Source organism: Drosophila biarmipes, chromosome 3R (assembly GCF_025231255.1).
Source record: "Drosophila biarmipes strain raj3 chromosome 3R, RU_DBia_V1.1, whole genome shotgun sequence".
Classification (NCBI taxonomy): domain Eukaryota; kingdom Metazoa; phylum Arthropoda; class Insecta; order Diptera; family Drosophilidae; genus Drosophila; species Drosophila biarmipes.
Window position 1 is genome coordinate 10287040 of NC_066616.1, and position 17721 is coordinate 10304760.

At 44.4% G+C, this 17721-nt stretch overlaps 4 protein-coding genes across 15 annotated transcripts in view; all 4 read left to right on the forward strand.

Annotated features, from left to right (window-relative positions):
* Positions 1–2244, forward strand: part of LOC108031438 (uncharacterized) — a 52229-nt gene extending 49985 nt beyond the window's left edge. For all 9 annotated transcript variants that reach the window (XM_017104867.3, XM_050889462.1, XM_050889459.1 and 6 more), the window contains one exon: positions 371–2244. Coding sequence is in view for 3 of the 9 variants with exons in the window: in XM_017104865.3 (XP_016960354.1) it covers positions 371–483 (113 nt within the window). In the remaining 6 variants the exon portion in view is untranslated. The remainder of the gene's footprint in view (positions 1–370) is intronic.
* A 1169-nt stretch (positions 2245–3413) lies between these two features.
* On the forward strand, positions 3414–4921 carry LOC108031220 (transcription factor Sox-1). The gene is made up of 4 exons (XM_017104456.3): positions 3414–3579; positions 3654–3727; positions 3788–4122; positions 4649–4921. Exons 1-4 carry the CDS (start codon positions 3556–3558, stop codon positions 4855–4857), a joined length of 642 nt encoding a protein of 213 aa, XP_016959945.1. The 5' UTR covers positions 3414–3555; the 3' UTR covers positions 4858–4921.
* Positions 4922–5334: 413 nt separating this feature from the next.
* LOC108032128 (endochitinase) lies at positions 5335–8682 on the forward strand. Its single transcript, XM_017105961.3, has 7 exons — positions 5335–5472; positions 6051–6672; positions 6947–7070; positions 7167–7658; positions 7716–7883; positions 7947–8135; positions 8359–8682. The coding sequence occupies exons 1-7, from the start codon at positions 5469–5471 to the stop codon at positions 8512–8514; spliced, it is 1755 nt and encodes a 584-aa protein (XP_016961450.1). The 5' UTR covers positions 5335–5468; the 3' UTR covers positions 8515–8682.
* Positions 8683–9628: 946 nt separating this feature from the next.
* On the forward strand, positions 9629–17424 carry LOC108031728 (uncharacterized). Of its 4 annotated transcripts, XM_044093275.2 has the most exons (14): positions 9944–10036; positions 10197–10435; positions 11917–12000; positions 12291–12365; positions 12432–12716; positions 12778–12816; positions 13049–13126; positions 13190–13267; positions 13336–13413; positions 13479–14122; positions 14179–14500; positions 14624–14796; positions 15102–15557; positions 16028–17424. In XM_044093275.2, the coding sequence occupies exons 2-14, from the start codon at positions 10375–10377 to the stop codon at positions 16445–16447; spliced, it is 2793 nt and encodes a 930-aa protein (XP_043949210.1). In that variant the 5' UTR covers positions 9944–10036; positions 10197–10374; the 3' UTR covers positions 16448–17424. The 4 variants fall into 4 exon arrangements, with proteins under 4 accessions (XP_016960889.1, XP_050744574.1, XP_016960890.1 ...); XM_017105400.3 differs by lacking the exon at positions 9944–10036 and adding an exon at positions 9629–9681 and having other exon boundaries at positions 12291–12716; XM_050888617.1 differs by lacking the exon at positions 9944–10036 and adding an exon at positions 9718–9735 and having other exon boundaries at positions 12291–12716.
* The last annotated feature ends 297 nt before the right edge of the window (positions 17425–17721 follow it).

Below are 17721 nucleotides of genomic sequence, written 5' to 3' on the forward strand. Positions count from 1 at the left end.
TTTTTACTTGAAATGTTTGCGAAAGTTTCCGAAAATCAATTTCATGCAAATTGCTTAGTTTCCAAACTAAATTTCTGCACTGCCTAACATGCGCATAAAAGTTGTCCAAAAGAGTCAAGAAGCGATAAATCGAGTAAGTATAAGCTCAAAGCACCAAGAAAGCAGCTAAGACAGAGTAGCAACAAACACAAACCGTCAACCAACAAAAAGTTTAAAGAAAGAAGAACACAAGCCAAACACACACGATGAATACTTCCGAATGGTTATCGGTGTACTTTTTTATATACTACAAACTTTACAGCACGCTTGGGAAGGTTTTTGGTCTAAGAACTTGGTGAACTAACTTTCCGCCCTTCTTGTCAACCCACAGAGAAAGCCATGTCGAAGGCGGCCGAGAGATCGAGCCAAGATGACGAAAACCGATCGGAGTCACCAAGCGAACCACTGCCGATATTCCAGCAACGCGACAATTTTTACAGCTAAACGAGAAAAACTAACTAACTAACTCCGATTGGCGAACATATATTACTATTCAGGCACAATATCCGCTGCATTTATCTTGAGAATCAAACTAGGAAATTTGCTAACAGTTTTAACCCGAAGATCGAATCAATTCTTAAGTGTGACTGAGTTTTTGGGGGCGCTACAAAGCCGAGAAAGTTGAAGAGTCAGCGGGGAAGGGGGAAATTAACGAATTTTTGCGAGGCGATTGTTATTGCGTAAATGATACTAAGCATATTACTATATATATACAACATATACAATATGGAAATCAAAGATTCAACATATCACTGTAAGCGTGTTACAAGTCATTTAAACGATATCAATTACACACAATTAGCGAGCGTTCTTGGACCGTAGGAAAGCCGACATCGTAGGGTCGGCCCTTTGTGCGATTTAAGTCGGAGTTGAGGCGAATCAAACACGTTCCTGAGAGGCTTACAAGGTGGAGTGGCGGCAGGTCGAACTTACTCACGACAACTAATACAATAACTTTGAAGACTTTTGCAACGGACTTTTCGAGAGTAGCGCATTTTCTCTACCAAAAGCAAGAAACAAAGCAAGAAAACCAACCAACAAGCAGTTACATTAATTGAACCACTTTTGGAGCCAATATTAATGCATTTGATATGAACAAGTTTTTGAGATCAGTCAGCAGAATATCAACAGCAGAGGCATCGAACCGCTAGTAGGGACTCTAGTCCGAACCCGATACCATCACTCCTATAGGACGGACAAAATGTCTGGCAGAACAGAGCACAGCGCACTCAGAGCACTCCGAACCTTCGCAACTTTCCCAAACGTACCTATCGCAATTATCAATAATGGACTAATATAAACACACAACTGAGGAAATATAATTCAATTGTATTAAACGAGAGCATACATGTAGAAGGCAGCGCTGAATTACGACATGCATATATTAATTTAAAGCTATACATATTTAAACGAGCATAATGCTATACTATACACAGGCGTACACATAATTATTTAAATGTAGGTCAATTAGCCGGGCAATTAGGGGGGAGCGGTTGAAGTCAAATATTTGAACATGTTGATGAATGTTTTTAAGAATAAAGGAATTTGCAATACAAGTCAATGGATAATTATACGCAATCGCTGGTTGAACTCAATGTCTATGGAAACTTCAAAAGTTATTGAAATCGCCCAGCTCTATTCACAATTATACAAGAATAATCGTACTAGCCCACAAGAACAACGACGAGAAATGTTTATAGAAGAGATAATCCAAACGAAACGATCCCTGCAAAATTGTACAAAAATATACTTTAAGTTCTTAGTTTTAGTTGTTATTATCTATTTGCTACGTATGGTTTAAGGTTCTTTTATCATTACCGCTAAGTTCCCAATGATTCCACAAGTTGTTTGTACATTTCGCGGTGCTATATGGATGTGTATATGTAAATTATTTGCTCTCAAGTTTCCCCTAAGTTTGCGCACCCACAGCAAAAAAGTTAAGGCAAATTCAAGTCAAAGTATATATATGTAGACACACTGTCAGATGTGTAGATTGTCGGCTTAAAATTGCTACTGCACCAGGCATACTCCCCAGATAAACATCTAAGAGAAAGGAAAAACACACCCAACAAATATTTATTGCATATATATATAGATATACATAAACATATACATATAAACTGTACGTCATAATATGATAAGAGTTGAAGACGATAAACTGCGAACGAGAAATGTTATCAATAAAGATTATAGTTGAAAATTCAAGCGCGGCTTTGTTTTCGTTTTCATTGTAACGCCCGAAGGTTTCGCGGAACAGGAACTCGCCGCCCGACTGGTCACTTACTGCCCAGCCTTATGACGAATCTCGGGCCCAATTGCCGGCTAAATTCAAGATCAATGTTAAGGGGCCGATTCCCCGCCGTCGTGCATCACAATGAGTCCAGGCGCTGACAGCTCAACAATGTTTCCATTTTTCCATTTTGAATTGTGTTCTGGGCCGACGCCGCTGGCATGACAAACAGACCCAGAAATCGGCCGAGAGTTGGCTCTGCCCTGTGGAACTGAGTGGGTGTGGAGATAGACGTATCGGGAGAATGTGGAGCACCGATAGCTTTCTAAAAGAGCCAGCCTTATCACCGCCCCGATATCACATTAGCATAATCGTGACTCTTGTGTCCACAAGGTGCTGGGAGATTAGCCAATTGGTTGGGCTTCAGTACACTGAGAACATCTTTTTTAGCATCTTTAGTTATATAAGTATTAACAGTTCCCGAAAATTAAGCTAGTCTTGACATACAAATTGTTTTTTTATTGGATTCTTTAAGCAGTTTTTGACAGTTTAATCTAGTAGAATATTAATAATTTTATAAAATTTAAATAACAAAAAAAACGGAAATTATTTTCAATATTATTTAACAACTTTTTTCCACTGTTGAAAGCTTTTTCATGTGAAAGACTATCCCCTATAACTCTTTTCCACATCTAAACTGATTATTATTTGTATTTCCCCTCTCCCACTTGATTGATGAATAAGCATAGTAGTATTTAGATACAATCTCAAAGTGTATTTCCTAACAATTAGCGACACATATGATAATCTGTGGGGTTTTCGCCCTCTCCCAACGGGCTTCCGTCCGGCGGCCGCAAAATTAACAACACTTTGTCACATTAACTGGCCATTAGTGTACGTTGCGGCCACTCCGGACCAACATCGGGCCATTGCAGGCCGGGCTAATTGCAAAGCGCTCAAAAGACAAGCGACTTGCGAACGGCCGTAGTCGCATATGTAGATGGGTATTGGGCATGAAAAACCTGAATTATCGTTAACCGATCAGGTTTATGGCGCTGAGACGCGGTGATGCGCACAAAAACAACTCAAAATCTGAGTGAGTAAGGGAGCAGCAGATAAAAACCCCGACATGCGACATTGTCCAAGTATTAATTGTGCGGAATAAAGTGAGTCGTCCGGCGAGATTTAGTCGATTTTGTGCGGCTAAAGAGCGAGGTTCAAGCGAAACGTCCGAGGAAGATAAACTGTTGAACTGGAGCAGCCCAGGCAACCGGAATACCATCAGCATGTTAGCCTCAGTTCCCGCCCGTGTAAGTCCAGAGCTCGTAAATCCGCCGACCCAATCCAAATGCAGCCCCATTTCAATGCCATATATTTCGCACAGCTGGCGCTGTTCGCAGTGATAAGCGCGCAGAGTCTGCAGCTCCAGGCTGCCCCGTTCCCGGGAATCGAGAATGCGTCAGTATCCGTATCCGTACTTCACCTGGTTGTTTTTTGTTACCCTGCTCCCGTTTCCAGTGCCTTCGCCAGCCAAGATTTATTGGCCGAGGAATCGGCGCCCGCTTTTAGCCAGGTCCACGTCCAGCACAATCGGCATCGTCGCCATCACGGGGACGGCAATTACCACGGGCACAGCCACCACAAGCGGCACTGGGCTCACCACTTTCCGGGTCCCGACTGCCATCACCCGGGCGGATTTGGATTTGGATTTGAGCATCCCCCGCCCGGACCGCCGCCAACCCACAGGTTCGGATTCGAGCCACACGGCTTCGAGCCCTTTCCGAACGCCTTTGGAGCCCCGGATTACGAGGAGCACCAGCGACCCTTTCAGGCCGAGTTGGAGCCGTTTAAGGGTGAGCATACTATAGTTGACTAGGAAACATCGCTAGGCAATCTACAATGACTTTTATCCATTAGAATAATACTTATTATACTGTTTGCTAGATATCAGGGTTATCACACATTATTATTATTATAAATATATATATATATATATATTATTATAAAATACTTACTTAGCTACTTATTTAAATTTAATTTTAAGGCTTTTTTTCGATGTTACCTAGCAGGACTGCATAAATGTAAATAGATGACTGTTACAGGGTGGCAAAGTACAGAGAAGTAAAAGATTATTATCTTATTTGTTAATTATTTTAGTGCAAAGCTCTACGTCTTTCTGATAACCAAGGTTTCTCCTTATCTTTATTGGACGAATATTTGGGCTGTCGACATTTTAGTTATATTTTTGAAATAGCAATGAACTTTATTTCTGTGAATACATTTATGGTTTCAGCAAAGTTACTTATAACCCCTTTAGTTCTCTTCTATTTATACAACCATTTAAATTCAAGATAAAATCAATGCACTCATTTCTTTCAGATGACAAAGGAGGATCTCAAGTGGCACCCAGACGGCCCATCTCGAGCAGTGTAGCTCCACCACCTGCGGCTCCGATTACGCCTCCCTCAACCACCAGCTCCTCCGCCACCAGCAGCACCTCCACCAGCACCACCTCCACCACTTCAGCACCCATCTTCTCCAGCACCGAGGAAGTGCCCCTGGCCATCGACATTCGCCTTGGCTCGTAGACCTAGACCTAAGCCTCGATTCTGTTTATACCTTGTGACATTAAAGTTGCTACCAAAACCACAAGTTATCTATCCATTACCATTGTAATCGGCCAGCGAAGCCTGGATGCGCACAGCGTAACCTTATCCAGGCCACTCGCAGGGATCTTTAGGGCCCTGCCTGACATATATATGGTAATTCTAGAGCATAAACAACGGCAGGGGGTGACAGAAAGATAAAATGCGAATGCAAAACAATCGGAAAGAAAGTGGCAAGACCAGACAGCCAGCTAAACCGATCTGGAAATGAGCACAGTCAGTCGGCGGAGGCAAAACAAAAGCCCTGCCATGCCCCGCGACCATTCCCGTGAGGTTGCGATTCTTCGGAGAATCGCACACCTCTCACGCACTCTACGCAGGAACAAAGACGCAATCCAAGAACCGGACTGCAGAAAGAGTGCTTCGAGACGACCGCCTCCCACTATAAAAGTCGAGCTGATCGCGAGCTTGGCTGTCATTTGACGCCAAACGCGCGTCGCACACAGAACTCGAGATTCGAGATTCCCCCGATTTCGGTTTGTACACATATTCAAATCTTCGCCGATCGTCGTTTCGTGGAGGAGCATTAAGAAATGGGTAAGCCTGACCGTGCATACAAAGTGCAAGCCGGTGAATGAACTTGGGGCGCTCAGCATTATGGGCACATAACCTTAGCTGTTCCATAAGCACAAACCCTAACTGTGGGCGATGGGAGACCCGAACTACATTCAATTATAAATGCACGGCACGTCGAGCTCGAAAAACAAGTCTTAACTGGCAACGGGAGAGGCTTTTACAATTCTTTGGCTGGGGAAAAAGCAAAACATTCGGGAATATTACTCAAACCTCTCAGGATTCAAAAATAACATAATAGGGTGTTGGAAAATAAGCCATGTTTTACTTTGAAGGTGTGGACTTACCAGGAAGTTTAAGGATTATTCGAAGTCATATTATCTTAAGTGAGGCTTTTATGATTATTTGACTGGGAAAAGGCAAAACATGCGGGAATATTACTGAAACCTGTCAGGATGTGACAATATTACAACAGGGTGTTTAAAAATAACCCGTGTGTAACTTTTAAGGTGTGGACTTACCTGGAAGTTAGGGATTATGTGTTAAGATCATATCGAAATCATATTGTTTGCTGTGACATTTATTTTCTCTGATCTTAATAGTGCATCATTTGGCGCTCCTGCTCCTGGGAGTGCTGTCCTCCTGGCCAGCTGCAACTGTGGCCAGTGACCAGCCTTCTCGAATCGTCTGCTACTTCAGCAACTGGGCGGTATATCGACCAGGAATCGGCAGATATGGATTGGAGGACGTGCCCGCCGATCTGTGCACCCATATCATCTACTCCTTCATCGGCGTCAACGACAAGGGCTGGGATGTGCTGGTGATCGATCCGGAGTTGGATGTCGATCAAGGGGGCTTCAGCAAGTTCACCCAGCTGAAAAAGAACAATCCCAATGTGAAGTTGGAGATTGCAGTGGGTGGCTGGGCCGAAGGTGGCTCCAAGTACTCGCAAATGGTGGCGGTTCGAGAGCGGCGACTGAGTTTCATCCGCAGTGTGGTCCGCTTCATGAAGCAGTACAATTTCGATGGTTTCGACCTGGACTGGGAGTACCCGGGGGCCACTGATCGCGGTGGCTCCTTCAGTGACAAGGACAAGTTCCTGTATTTCGTCCAGGAGCTGCGACGCGCCTTCGATCGGGAAGGTAAGGGATGGGAAATCACCATGGCGGTGCCGGTGGCCAAGTTCCGCCTGCAGGAGGGTTACCATGTTCCGGAACTGTGCGAGTAAGTTTTTGCATTTTTCTTCTTGCTTATGAGACAAAAATATCATTCATTAAATTGGCATACAATATTTTTAAATTCGTTTAGTTTTACCAATTTTTTCAAAATTACTTAAGTTAAAACTTATCTGTCGTATTAATTAATGTATTCTTTAAAAATTAGTGGTAAACTCAGAAACTATTTTAATATAGATTTAAGGTTTAAGGTATTTCCATTTCCTTACTTTCTTCAACTTTCACAATCACTTTCACACTCTCATTATTCCCGACCTCTGCAGAGAGCTGGATGCTATTCACGCCATGACCTATGACCTGCGGGGCAACTGGGCCGGATTCGCCGACGTGCACAGTCCACTCTACAAGCGCAAGCACGACCAATACGCCTACGAGCGCCTGAATGTGGTAAGTGCGATATATTATAAGACTGAATGGGGAAAGTGGGAAGGGGCAGGGGAACTGCCGATTCTGGTGCCAAACTAATTAGCGTCGCCATTCAAGAACGACGGCCTGGCGCTGTGGGAGGAGATGGGCTGTCCGGCCAACAAGCTGGTGGTGGGCATCCCCTTCTACGGCCGGACTTTCACGCTGAGCAGCTCGAACAAGAACTACAACATGGGCACCTACATCAACAAGGAGGCGGGTGGCGGAGCCCCGGGTCCCTACACGAACGCCAGCGGATTCCTGGCCTACTACGAAATCTGCACCGAGGTGATGGACAAGTCCAAGGGATGGACCGTGGAGTGGGACGACGCCGGAATGGTGCCCTACACCTACAAGGACACCCAGTGGGTGGGCTACGAGAACGAAGCCTCCGTCCAGATCAAGATGGACTGGATCAAGCAGAAGGGCTACGCCGGCGCCATGACCTGGGCCATCGACATGGATGACTTCCATGGAATGTGCGGCAAGAAGAACGGCTTGATGCACATCCTGCACGACAACATGAAGAACTATCGGGTTCCGGAACCAACAAGGGAAACTACCCCAAGGGTATGTTTAATTTCCTGGAGTTAGGTATGGTTATACAGATGGGTTTCCCTTTTTCAGCCTGAGTGGGCCAAGCCTCCTGCAACCCCACCCAATCCGGACGAGGGTACTGTGGTGCCCAAACCAACGATGGCTACTACCAAGAGGCCAAAGCCGAAGCCCCAGCCAACTGCCAGTCCAGTAAGCCCTACATCTGTGCCTGTGCCAACCCAGAAGCCGACCACTAAGGTAAAAGCAAAAAAGATTATAAAGATATAAATTTACTAAATTAGCTTTTTATTTACCTTCTAGAAACCCAAAAAGCCGAAGAAGCCGACAACCACCACCACGACAACCACTGCTGCTCCGGAAAAGAGCACCGAGGAACCCGAAGAAGTGGTTGATCCCGTAGAACCGGAACAGTCCATGGGCAACCAGTTTGATCCCAGCGAGATCGATTGCACCAACCGCGACTTTGTTCCACATCCCAACTGCCGAAAGGTGAGCAAAATAATTTACTCTAAATAGGTTTCTGTTAATAAATCTATGAAGGATTATTATGAGTTCTAAGTTCTGACTGCCTTCGCCATAAAATCATTGCATACTTTGTGGCACAGTTTTTGAATCGCACTAAGGTTGATCTCGTGCCCAAGTTCCTAAATTTGTTCTTATATTTTTTATTTGTTTATTGATGTTATTCTCCACATTACTTTTTTTCCACTAGTACTACCGATGTGTCCACGGCAAACCCGTGGAATTCGAATGCAAGGAGGGCACGGCGTTCCACACTGTGCTGAATGTCTGCGATTGGATCGAGAACAGCGACCGCTACTACTGCACCCGCATAAAGAACAAGCAGGAGGGCAACGAGGCCCACTAACTGTCCCAAAACATATATTCTTAAATTATTTAAAAACGAAACATCTTCATACCCTAAGAACTAGATGTCTAAGCATTTTAATTTAATAGCATCTCGCGGTTATAAAACAGATAACCAGACGCGACGAAAACAATAAAATAAATTTGATCTAAAAATCGAATAAACCAAGCACTAAACGAGCCGTTCAATAGAGGTGTGAGCAATCGCCTCGGGAATAAGACAATGCGTGATGGGGCAGAACGTGTCTTACATAACGCATGCTCGGCGAACAGCGGATTACGTATACGCAGTGCTCCCTGCCCTGCACAATTTCTTTGGACGAGAACTAGCCAGTTCTAATTAAGCCAATAAACGCAATGACTTGGGACACATTTTCACTTGTCCGCGGCGATCCGCGGTGGGCTGAGATGGGGTGCACCGAGGATGGTAGCCTTGGAGCTCGAGCATCGAACAGCTGTTCGGGCAATCAACCATATAAACGAGCAATGATAAATGCTACAGCGAAACGTATGTATCACTTGGATCCCCAACATTTGATTTTCATAATCTCAACTCGGTGCAGAGAGCCTGGGGGAAACGGAACCTAGGCATTTGTGACACGAAACAAATCGCAAAGAGACCAAAATCTTGATTTCGAAATATTCTTTTGGCTCAAAAGGTGCTCTGAGTAATAATATGCGGAACGAGCACCGCATTGTCTATAATTAAACATTCCTCCAAAACGAAAGTGCTGAACAGTGAGAGAGAAAGTGATCTAGAGCAAAGGAAACACCTAATCAATCAAAAAAAGAGCTCACAAATCTAGATAAATATAGGTTCAAATAATTTTTAAACACTCCCCACCTCCCGAAAGCTATTAATTTCCCATCGGCTTAACCCAAGAATCCGCCGGGATGTTCCCAGAATCCCAGCTGAGAGCGCCACCCGGCGAGAGGAAATAGACAGAATATTGAAAAGAAAAAGAAAATGGAAACGGAAAACGCCGAAAGAGCGTTGGGCGGAGGAGAAAACCCACTCACTCACTCAACTGTGTGTGCTTTTGACAAAATTCGTGCTACGAAAATATCAAAATCGAATAATTTTCGCGGTCACAAGGTAAATTCATGGTATATGCATGTTGAGTTACGAATTGGTTTTGGACCGGGAGAGATCGTCTCGTATACTCGTGTACGGCGCCCTGAATTTTCCTAGCAGATACCAGATAGAAAATAGATGTGATAGGTGTTGGGAAAATTCGAGCTGCCCTGTTCAAAAAACGACACGCACACGACGTGCACAGACGACCCAAACGAAGACGACCACGACGGCCAGAAATAAGCAAATTATTTGGCTAACAATCGTCGAAAGGGACACTAAGGATTACCCAGCCGACGATTGTTGGTTAAATTTTGCTAACGGCAGCGCGAATAACCTCTGAAATCAATCGCATATTTATTAATAATACCAATAAATCGATCTGCAAAGTGAATGAAACGACGAACAAGTGCAAAATTGGAAACCCACTGAAACTGTGACAAAATTTGTGCGATCCTAATTGAACATCCGTACAGACAGCTCTATATATACACACCGCAGACCCCCAATACACACTCTGTACCTCCTATACATTCTATAAAAAATCTGTCCAGATCTCTGGCCTTAAATAATCGTTGCTTTTCGCATTCTTCACTCTTTTCATTTAGTGCATTTAAACGAGCGCATATATAGCGGATGCATATATATGCAGAATACGAGAAAAAGTGTTAATTCTAATTTTCCCTAATTATTCATAATTACGGAAAACTTGCAAGGAGAATTTATGACGTGGCTAAAGTGCTAACCACGCTGGAAACTCGAGGATAATTTGTTGTTTTGATTATTATGGGGCGGCTAACCATTTGGTTCCTGCTGGGACTAACGTTAATCGCCGTCTCCAATAATGGTGAGTATCCTTCGATTCCCCTATACAGAGGCAGGTTATATAAGGCGGAAAGGGCGAGGGGTGGCACTTTCGAGAGGCTTGACAGCTTTTCTCGCAGCCTGGGCAGGCATTATGCAATTTTATAACAAGCCAAGAAAAACAGAAGAAACGTCCGAAAAAAAGAAATATGTATTAATATACGTTTAAAAATATTTGCCTGAGTTTGTGCGTTCTCTATATTTTTCTTCACTTTTTTCGGTTCGGTATGGGTGTCTGCAAACGTCAGTGGTCGACACTTTGGGCATTAGTATATTGCCATAGCCCCGTACACTTGACTTGGCCAACCACTAGTGGCAGCACAGATACAGATATAATTTGCCGACTTTTTCTTCTTCTCGAGAGAACTTTTGAGATTTTTGCGCCGCTTGGTTGCTCTTCGTTGTCATCGTTTGTAATATTTTTAAATTTAGACAATTTTAAGTTATTTTATTTGCGCTCAGCGAGCGCTTTCCCACTACATATTTCCCCGGTCGTGTGTGCGAAATGTCTCTGTATATTTTGTTTGGTTTGCTCGGGCTTGCAAAAGAGCCAAAAAATTGAAAAGTACTAAAAAGAAAATTGAGAAATGGCGCAAATGCCGTGTTCTATATATTAGGGGCTGGGATGGGCTCGATTGCAGCAACATAAACACAATATGCAGGCAGGCGGACGCTTGCTCGGCGAAATTTGTATAAATAATTCTATCAATGCGGTTAGCAATGAAATGCGAAATTGCTCAAATAGCTTCCTGCCCACATACGCCCTGAAATAAATCAAATGAATTATCTGCCGACAGGCAAACTGCACACTGAAAACTGATAGGCAAACCCATCCAATCCCGCTTAATTGGACCGCGTATTTATGGGATACGTTCTTTGTTAGACTGTTGATCCCGGGTAGACATTTGTTCTAATTATCGGAAAATACGAAAGTAATTAGCCGAGCGACCTCCAGCTGACCAATCACTCAAAAGGCGACCTTCCATTACCGACTAGCGAGTGCCGAAGATATAGATAGAAGATGTATTCCATTGCAAATGGTTCGCCCCCGCATCCGGATTTTCGGAGCAGTAAGGTGGCCAAGAGAAACAAAAATAAAGAAGTAAGGCCGAAGTGGGCGAGCAGCCAATAGAATGGTACCGAAATTTACTCATCCGCAAGCTGGCGAAATGTGTTTGAGTTCTCATCTTTTAAAAATAAAATTCATAAATCCGCCGCACATATTCCGAAGTGTGTATGTTTGTATGCCGCGAGTACCATAAATAATGTCAAGTTTGAGCAGATAGAATGACCTCGCGGTTGGCGCTGACATCAAACCGAGAAAGTGGGGCCATTGTTCTTGGTCCTAGGATGACGAGATGAAAATAGCTTAGCGCCCTTCCTAGGGCTTCCCGGTCTCTGGGATACCACTCGCCATACTCGGATTACAAATTTACCTGTCACGTTCTTCTCGACGATTTTCAGTTGGGTTTGTCAATGCCGATGTCGGACCAAGCGAATCAGAATGTCGACCCTACATTGAAAAGGCCATACATGAATTGAAAACAGGTAAGGAGTAGTTCAAAATATTTTTAGAATTCAAAAATTAAATAACAACATTGAAAATGTAAAACATTTAAATAATTTTCACTCTTTTTTAACACTATTATTAAACCAACCGGTTATACACATTCTTGTGAAACACGAGATAATAAACTATGCTAAATGGCCCATTAAGATATATCTATTAATCAAAATGATATCATGCTGAAGTGCAAAAATAAACAAATCTTTTTGAATGAGTAAAATAATATTTATGGGCCATTAAGCGGATAATTCATTTGACTGTATACCTACAGATGGTGTCAAAGATGGATCTGGAGAACTGCAATCCGATCAGCCACGTGGGGACGACGACGATGATGACGATGATGGTGGGCTATCCGCGGTTGATGAGAAAGAAACGATTGAAATTGAAACTGTCGAATTGGATTCCACAGAGGACGCGAAAAGTGCCAACGATTTGGATGGCGATGGCATCCCCGATGACGAGGACGATGACATCGATGGGGATGGCATTCCGAACGACAAGGACGATGATATCGATGGAGATGGCATACCAAACGACGAGGATGAGGACATTGATGGCGATGGCATCCCGAACGATGAGGACGACGATATCGATGGCGATGGTGTGCCCAACTCCAAGGACGAGGACATCGATGGGGATGGTGTGCCCAACTCCAAGGACGAAGACATCGATGGCGATGGCAAGGCGAATCACGGTAAGTTGGCCGACATTCCAAGTTAATTGATGCAACTAGAATTTCTCATGGTATCCTACAGAGGATGATGATCTAGATGGCGACGGCACTCCAAATCATGGTACGCCTACAAATTATACTTTCTTTTTTGCTTTTGATACATGATTTGCATAATTTTAAAGCTGCAATTTTTATATTTCATTTTTAGGCTTTATATTGATTTCTTAAGGAGCTTCTTTAATTTTCAGACAGTTGCAAAATGCCGCTCTTACCCTGTTTTAATTTCTGCGGTCCCGCTTCTTTATCATTATTTAAAATTTGTCCATTTTTTTAATCAATTTTAAATGTTTCAGAGGACGAAGATCTTGATGGAGACGGTGTGCCCAATGAGGAAGATGAAGATCTAGATGGAGATGGTAAAATAAATCACGGTGGGTTGAACAAAGACCTATTCAAAAAATATATTATACTTAAGCATCATTTCTGGTTCACAGAGGATGAAGACCTCGATGGCGATGGAGTCAAAAATGAAGATGATGAAGACCTGGATGGTGATGGCAAAGTCAACCACGGTAAAAACATCACAGAATATGGTTGCTGACCAATTTTATTTATAAAATACCTTGTATTTCCTTTTCAGAGGACGAAGATATCGATGGAGACGGCGTGAAGAACGAAAAGGATGACGATTTGGATGGCGATGGCACCAACAATTCCAGTATGTAGCTCGTACAACTAATCTCTAACCATTTTTAACACCTCGTTTCCCCTCAACCTCTTCAGAGGATGAAGATCTGGATGGTGATGGTGTGCCAAACGAGAAGGACGACGACCTGGATGGGGATGGCATCCTGAATGAGCACGACGGCGATGTGGATGGCGATGGAGTTCCCAACGAGCACGATGACAAAGACAGCGGCGAGAATGCCGATGACGACGATGATGACGAGGATGAGAAAGATGCAGTGAAGAAGCGCAGCAAGCGTGAGGTGGACGCTGCTCCAGTTCTGGACATTGAGGCTCCACCAAGCCCTGCCGAAGAGTTCCCCGTGGAGGAGGAAATCGTCAAGGAGGAATCTGCCGAGGAGGAACCCGAAGTCAAGGCCGTGAAAGTGCCGGAAGCCGAAGCTGTCCAGGAACAGGAACCCGAACCGGAAGTAGAGGAAGTTGAGCCTGAACCTGTTAAACAGGAAGAAGAGAAGCCAGTTTCTGAGGAAGTAAAGGAGGAGGAGAAACCAGCTCCTGTCGAGGAGGCTGAGGAGGAACCTGTCCAGCAGGAAGCCGCTCCCAAGGAACCCGAAGCCGTCCCAGAAGATGCCGTGGAACCTGAGGAAGCTCAGGAGGAACCACAAGCTGACGCCGCCAAGGAAACCGCTGATGATGACGATGATGAGGATGACACCAAGCCAGAGGATGAGCTTCTCTGGGTAAGACTCTGGAAATAGTCATGGTCTGGGAATATAAAATGATATTTAATTTTCAGGAAGGAGTCATTCCCGAGAACCGTCGCAGTCGCCAGCACATCACGGAGCTGCTCCAACTGGATGAGGAGTTTAATGCCCGAGAGAAGGCCACCGATAACGTGGCCGAGATCATCCTGCGGGACATTAAGCGCATCTATGAGAACGCTGTCAAGCCCCTGGAGACCCTCTACAAGTACCGCGACCTGAGCAACCGCCACTTCAGCGATCCTGAGATCTTCTCCAAGCCACTGATCCTCTTCATGGGTCCCTGGTCGGGCGGCAAGTCGTCCATTCTCAACTATCTGACCGACAACGAGTACACCCCTAACTCTTTGAGAACTGGTGAGTTTGAAAATGTTTAAAAAGCCACATTTAAAATAGATAAGCCTCAGTCATCGATTTCTAGCTTGATAAATGCTTCCTAACTTAGATTTCACCCATAAAATACTTTGTGCTTCCCAACAGGTGCCGAACCCTCTCCGGCCTACTTCAACATCCTGATGTGGGGCAACGAGACCGAGGTTCTCGACGGAACCCAACTGGCGGCTGACTACACCTTCGCCGGCCTGCAGAAGTTCGGCCAGGGATTGGAGGAACGTCTGCGAGGTCTGAAGATGAAGAGCAAGATCCTCGAGAAGGTAAGATACGCATTCGTACTATCTGGCAGGGCAGATCAGGGCCAGCGGCGTATAGGTGCCGCCGTGCATTAACTTGTCGCCCAGGGCAGCTGCCCGTCGATTGGGAAACTGCAAACAGCTGGCCACCTGCCAAACGGAATTTATAGCTTTTAGCACACAGGCTGTTTGCATTAATTTCGTTATTAATAAATTGATGCGGGACAGGGCGCAGAGCGGGCAGCTCAATACATATAGACATAGTAAGGCAGCGCGGGCAGAACACCAGAGAATTACTATATTTAAGCACTGGGCTGTGCGTTTTTCAGGTCAACATCGTTGAGATACCCGGCATTCTAGAGGTGCGCAAGCAAGTGTCCCGAGTCTTCCCCTTCAACGACGCCTGCCAGTGGTTCATCGATCGGGCGGACATCATCTTTCTGGTCTACGACCCGGCCAAGTTGGATGTGGGTCCCGAGACGGAGGCCATTCTCGACCAGCTGAAGGGGCGCGAGTACCAGACGCGCATCATCCTCAACAAGGCGGACACCGTCAAGCCGGAGGAGCTGCTGCGCGTCCAGGGCGCCCTCATCTGGAACATCTCGCCCCTGATGTCCTCCGCCCAGCCCCCGCTGATGTACACCACCTCGCTGTGGACGCATCCCTACCAGGATGGCGCCCCGGCCCGCCTGCTGCTCGCCCAGGAGCGCGCCTTCCTGCGCGACCTGCGCACGGCCATCGACAAGCGCATCGAGCACAAGATCGCCAGCGCCCGCCGTTTCGCGGTGAGTACTCGGTCGTATGAGTGATATTATAGATTACTCATTGCAAAGGGGTTGCTACATGGGTACACAAGAATAAATCAGTGAGAGTATTGCCTAGCTTGGATGGAATTATTTATTTATTTATGATCTGCTTACTAGAAGCATTGATAGAGTAAAGCCTGATACGTATCACAACCTAGAAAAGTAGTATTACAGGAAGTGTCTACCTTTTTTTATTTAATTGTTATTAAATATATGTAAAAAACATATATCTTATCGAGTTCCCGCCAAGAAAATAGGGGGTAAAAGCATTAATTATATAATTAATAATATTTGTCGTTGAAAACATAGTAGATCTTAAATGTTTCCGTTCTTTATATACAAAATTAAACTGAATAGATGAAATATTATTTGAAATTTAAAAGTCCTTTAACACTGTTCGCCTCTGTTATGTTTATATATTTTATACTATATTTTTTTTCTGCTCTCAGGTGCGCGTGCGCAACCACGCCAAGATGGTGGACTGCTACCTGAACACGTTCAACAACCACAAGACGCTGTTCGGCAACAAGAAGCGCATCGCTGACGACATCATCGACCATCCGCAGAACTACCACATCTACGAGGGTCTCTCCACGCTGACGAACATCTCGCGCTACGATCTGCCGGATCCGGAGGTCTACCGCGACTTCTTCCGCCTGAACCCGCTGTACGAGTTCAAGAAGCTGCGGGACACCTGCACCTACTTCCGCGGGTGCCCGATCACCAAGCTGGACCTGGCCATTGCCTACGAGCTGCCCGAGTTGGCCGGCAAGTACAAGAAGATGTCCGAGTCGGCCCTGGCCAGCATCGAGGCCCAGCAGCGGGATGGAGGGGCCCAGAACCAGGCCGAGCCCAAAAAGACGAGTTGAGGTGTGGGCTCCCCCAGAGGAGAAAACCTGCCATTTAGTTTGTTTTAGCGAGAGATAGAGAGATAGAGAGAATGTGACATCGGCACCGGAAACCGTCTATAGGGAATTGATATCGACAAGGGAGAAATGTTGCAGAACCCCCAAAATCGGTAGAGAACAACAGCGCAAGACACGAAACAAGGACATTGTTTTGAGGAAAGAGAGGGAGAGAGACAGAGCTAGGAGGGAGAGAGAGAGGGCAAAGAGGGAGCGAGAGGGCAAGAGCGATTTGAAATAGCAACGGTTGCTTTGGAGAACTTTTGATTTCAACCGCCCTGCAGGAGATCTTTATTTTCACTTACTTAACATAACTTAACCGAACTGAGAGCTTTGTGAGAGGGAAACTAATGCAATATCGAGAGCCAAACACACAATCACACACCGAACACCTTCATATTTAACCGAGTAGAGAGGTCACATAACACAAGGAGTCTTTTCTAGGCGAGTAGATCAGCACTTAACCCCTAACTGAGAGCAATAACTAATAGACGAACCATCGACGAATTCTAACCCATGACCATGCCATTGACCCCATCCCTCGACCCCTCATCGGCTAGCAACCCTTTATAATTCCCCAGTTCCCGGATTTTTCTTTTCTTTCCTTGAATGGTAGTGAACAACGGCGCAGAGTTTTGATTTTGAGATCTGAGATTTGAGTTTTGAGCAAATGGATTTTCGTAAAGTTTTGATTTTTTAGTTTTTGGTTCCTGTCCCTGACGATTTTTCGTAGTTGATAAGACTTTTTTGATAAAAGCAAACAGTGAAGACGATAATAAAGAACTTAACCTAATTAAATTGAATGAACTTGTTGACGAGCGTGAGCAGCTCACTCTATAAAATACTATTATCAATTTTACACAATGAAAAACTATGTAAAATGAACTGTGAGAGCGGGTGAAATACACAAATAAATAAAAACAACAGAAAACCCCAAGCAATCCATTGTTTTACTTGCTGTTTAAAAGGGTATTTCAATTTTACCATCCTGGGCTTTAAAATATATCTTTTTATATTTTACAATTTTTTGTTCGTAGTTATATGAAGGAAATATATCAAATTGTTGTAAGCCGAATGTGACATAATTCAAAAGTACTATGAAAAAAGGTTTTAATCAAATATTTGCATATTTATGAATTCAATTTTTAAAGAATTTTTGAACACTTAATATTCAAACTATAACGGTTTTATTTAACATTTGGTATTTCGTTAGTACAGTTTTCTGTAATTGGCACAGT

Coding starts and splice junctions, on each gene's coding strand:
- LOC108031728 (XM_017105400.3), top strand. CDS start 10,375: ATGGGGCGGCTAACCATTTGGTTCCTGCTGGGACTAACGTTAATCGCC. Junction 12,717..12,777: donor CGATGGCAAGGCGAATCACG/GTAAGTTGGCCG, acceptor GGTATCCTACAG/AGGATGATGATCTAGATGGC. Junction 13,127..13,189: donor AGATGGTAAAATAAATCACG/GTGGGTTGAACA, acceptor TCTGGTTCACAG/AGGATGAAGACCTCGATGGC.
- LOC108032128 (XM_017105961.3), top strand. Junction 7,071..7,166: donor CCTACGAGCGCCTGAATGTG/GTAAGTGCGATA, acceptor TCGCCATTCAAG/AACGACGGCCTGGCGCTGTG. Junction 7,659..7,715: donor CAAGGGAAACTACCCCAAGG/GTATGTTTAATT, acceptor TCCCTTTTTCAG/CCTGAGTGGGCCAAGCCTCC.
- LOC108031220 (XM_017104456.3), top strand. CDS start 3,556: ATGTTAGCCTCAGTTCCCGCCCGT. Junction 3,580..3,653: donor TAGCCTCAGTTCCCGCCCGT/GTAAGTCCAGAG, acceptor TATTTCGCACAG/CTGGCGCTGTTCGCAGTGAT. Junction 3,728..3,787: donor TTCCCGGGAATCGAGAATGC/GTCAGTATCCGT, acceptor TCCCGTTTCCAG/TGCCTTCGCCAGCCAAGATT.